The sequence below is a fragment of the Juglans microcarpa x Juglans regia genome, chromosome 8D, assembly GCF_004785595.1.
Source record: "Juglans microcarpa x Juglans regia isolate MS1-56 chromosome 8D, Jm3101_v1.0, whole genome shotgun sequence".
In the NCBI taxonomy this organism is placed as follows: Eukaryota; Viridiplantae; Streptophyta; class Magnoliopsida; order Fagales; family Juglandaceae; genus Juglans; species Juglans microcarpa x Juglans regia.
The window spans coordinates 3,211,126-3,214,667 of record NC_054608.1 but is presented as its reverse complement, the minus strand read 5'-3'; the positions used below and the strand labels follow the sequence as shown (position 1 = coordinate 3,214,667).

At 38.1% G+C, this 3,542-nt stretch overlaps 1 protein-coding gene across 1 annotated transcript; it reads left to right on the top strand.

The window, feature by feature from the left end:
* Positions 1-1,326: 1,326 nt before the first annotated feature.
* LOC121243152 (wall-associated receptor kinase 2-like) lies at positions 1,327-3,322 on the top strand. Its single transcript, XM_041141220.1, has 3 exons — positions 1,327-1,392; positions 1,468-1,702; positions 1,833-3,322. Exons 1-3 carry the CDS (start codon positions 1,327-1,329, stop codon positions 2,954-2,956), a joined length of 1,425 nt encoding a protein of 474 aa, XP_040997154.1. The 3' UTR covers positions 2,957-3,322.
* The last annotated feature ends 220 nt before the right edge of the window (positions 3,323-3,542 follow it).

Here is a 3,542-nt window from a genome sequence, read left to right as displayed (position 1 = left end):
ATGATTTTATTTATCTGTGGTTTAAAATGAATTTATTTTGATTAAGACTTTGTTTGGAAATACTAATTATATATCTCATCTCATCTTAACTTTTTCATAATTTCGTTTCCAAACATTATTACAATATGACAAACACTTTTCAATTTCAAATATTTAACTTTTTCATCTAATTAATATATAATCATTACAACTTTCACATATATATATATATATATAATCAATATATTTAACTTTTTGTTTTTTTAATAGAAGAGCCAAGGCTCACCTGTCCATTAGCGACTTGACTTGAGTACTACATGTATACGACAAAGACTAATTTGTGCCGCCGGTACTGGAATATAGCTCACGTTCATACCTGGTGCATGGAATGCTGTTCTTGATCCTCCCATATGCCTTGTATAAAATTCGATCATCTACGGCAAGTTTTACAGGCGACAAACACAATAGTAAACTTTATCAATCGGCCCTCTCTTCAAAATAGTGGTGGAGACGATTATGGGTGGTTATAATAAGATGCTTGTGCAAGTCATATGGGGGTAGGCGTAATATTATCTGGAATGGCAACTGCAGCACTAGCAGCAGCAGCTAATGGATCAGCCCTCCCTAACTGCCCCAACTGGGGTGGAGATGTTGAAATTCCGTATCCATTTGGTATAGGTGAAGGTTGCTACCTAAATAAAAATTTTTCTGTCAATTGCACCAAATCGTGGGACGGACGACTCCGACCTCAGGTGGGTGACGTCTTTGTCCAACAGATTTTCATCCAAGGCCAGATTGACATGTTCATGAACACTGTCGAGGTCTGTAACAACGGGTCGGGGCTCTCGACAAACTTCCAGTCCAGTCGTCTGAGAGTCTCCTCCAATGCTTTTACCATTTCTAACACCCAAAACGTGTTCATTGCTGTTGGCTGCGATACATATGCATTCCTTTATGGTAACCAGAACAATGAAGATTTCTCCATGGGCTGCATGTCCATTTGCCAGAATCAGAATTAAAGCATTGTTTTGAATGGGACTTGCTCTGGAATGGGTTGTTGCTGGTTAGAGATCCCGGAAAGATTGAGCAATATCAGGTTGGAAGTATATACACATAGCTACAGAAATCACACAAAAGTATTGAACTTCAATCCCTGCGGCCATGCTTTCGTTGTTAAGAAACAACTGTTCATGTTCTCCACCATATATCTTTCCAGTCTCCAGATTAATAGAACTTTTCCGATGGTACTTGATTGGACGATCGGTAATGAAAGGTGTAAGTATGCTCAGTTCAAGACTGATTACATATATGGAGGGAACAGCACAAGTGATGATCCTGAAAACGGCTATGGATACCGTTGCCAGTGCAAGAAGGGTTACGAGGGCAACCACTACTTCCCACTTGGTTGCAAAGGTACTTGCTTACTACCCACGTCTAAGAAGCTTCCCAAAATCCAAATCTTAATGACTAAATTTTTCATTTTGATAGCATGTTTTCGGTTTCGTTTTCTTGAACTTGGGCTTAATTCCATGTCAAACTGTTCGATCTGCAGATGTTAATGAGTGCCTGATCCCAAATCTCAATAGTTGCACATCACCAAAGAGATGCATTAACACAGAAGGGAATTATACATGTTCTTGCCCTAAGTGGCACAGTGGGGACGGAAGAAAAGATGGTGAATCGTGCACTTTGAACCTCCGACTAGTAAACAAGACTGCCATTGGTAAGTATACAAAGTTTAGTGTAATGGGAGGTGTTGGTTAAATATGTTTTTGGAATGTGTAGATGATTGTGAATTATGCACAATGGCTTGAAGCTCATAATTAAAAATACTCTGTTTCTTACCATTGCAGCTAGTGGTGTAGGCTTTATATTACTGCTGGTCTCTAGCACATGGATGTATTTGATAATCAAGCAAAGAAAGCTAATCAGGCTTAGAGAAAAATTCTTTCGCCAAAATGGTGGTGTGATTTCAAGTCAACAACTCTCCAGACAAGAAAATTCAGTTCAAATAGCCAAGATCTTTAGCTCAGAAGAGCTCAAAAAGGCTACCAACAATTATCATGAGAATTCAATCATTGGTGAAGGAGGGTTTGGGACAGTTTATAAAGGTGTTTTATCCGATAAAAGAGATGTGGCAATCAAGAAGTCCAAACTTGTGGGTAAGATCCAAATTGAACAGTTCATCAACGAGGTGCTTGTACTTTCTCAGATTAACCATATAAATGTTGTTAAACTCCTAGGTTGTTGTTTGGAGACAGAAGTCCCTTTACTAGTCTATGAGTTCATCTCCAATGGCACGCTTTTCGAGCACATGCATCATAAAAATAGACCATCACCAGTTTCATGGGAGACTCGTCTTAAGATAGCTGCAGAAACAGCAGAGGCATTATCTTATCTGCACTCTGCAGCCTCTCCACCGATAATTCATAGAGATGTCAAGTCTTCAAACATATTAATATATGGTAATTACACAGCTAAAGTGTCTGATTTTGGAGTTTCAAGATTGATTTCATTACACCAAATAGAAGTGGCTACGTTGGTACAAGGAACTCTTGGATACTTGGACCCTGAATATTTGCAAACCAGCCAATTGACTGTGAAATGTGATGTTTATAGCTTTGGCGTCATCCTGATAGAGTTACTAACCGGAGAAAAGCCGCTTTCATTTGATAGGCCGGAGGAGAAGCGAAGTCTGGCTATGTATTTTCTTTCTGCTGTTAAAGAGGATAGACTGTCTGAAATTCTTGAGCAGAATCTAGGGATTGCAAGAAAGAAGACGCAGCTGAAGGAAGTGGCTAATCTTGCAAGGAGGTGCATCGAATTGAAAGGGGAAAATAGGCCTACCATGAAGGAAGTAGCGGCTGAACTGGAAGGTTTAAGAAAGATTGACAAGCGTTCTTGGGTTAACGTTGGTTCCAATTCAGAAGAGAGAGAGTACTTGCTGGGGGAGACATCCTATTCTTATAAAATATGATGTTGCTATTAAAAGCAGTGTTGTATATGATAGCATGAAGGACCATACGATGGTAACCTTTGATGGTGGGAGATGACAGGAGTTTCTTCATATATCTTGTTTCGGGATACCATGTTGCATATAATGTTGTTTTCATAAGTTTTCCATGCGTTGTTTTGCATATAATGTTGTCTGGTTTCTCTGTTTCAAATGTTCTTGTTTAGATTCTATTTCTGTACCATTTTCACTAATCTAGACATGTTAGATTGCTGTCATGAGATCAGACTTATTGTAAATATCATGAAAATGAATAAAAATAGAAAGCAATAGATAATGTATAGAAAGACATGCAAGCAATTATTGTAACATTTTTTTTCTCTGTTGGTAGATTACTGTTATCATGGCTCTGTTATGCGAATGGGTTGATGCTATCATATGTGGAGCCTGGAGGAAATATTTAGTTAAATGAGATGAAATGTAGAATTCGGATTCAAACTCAAGATCTCTAGATACCATGTTAAATCACGACATGACGCAAAAGTATAAGCCGATTAAAAGAGATGAATTTAATTATTTAAATTATTTATTAACACAAAAGATAATACCT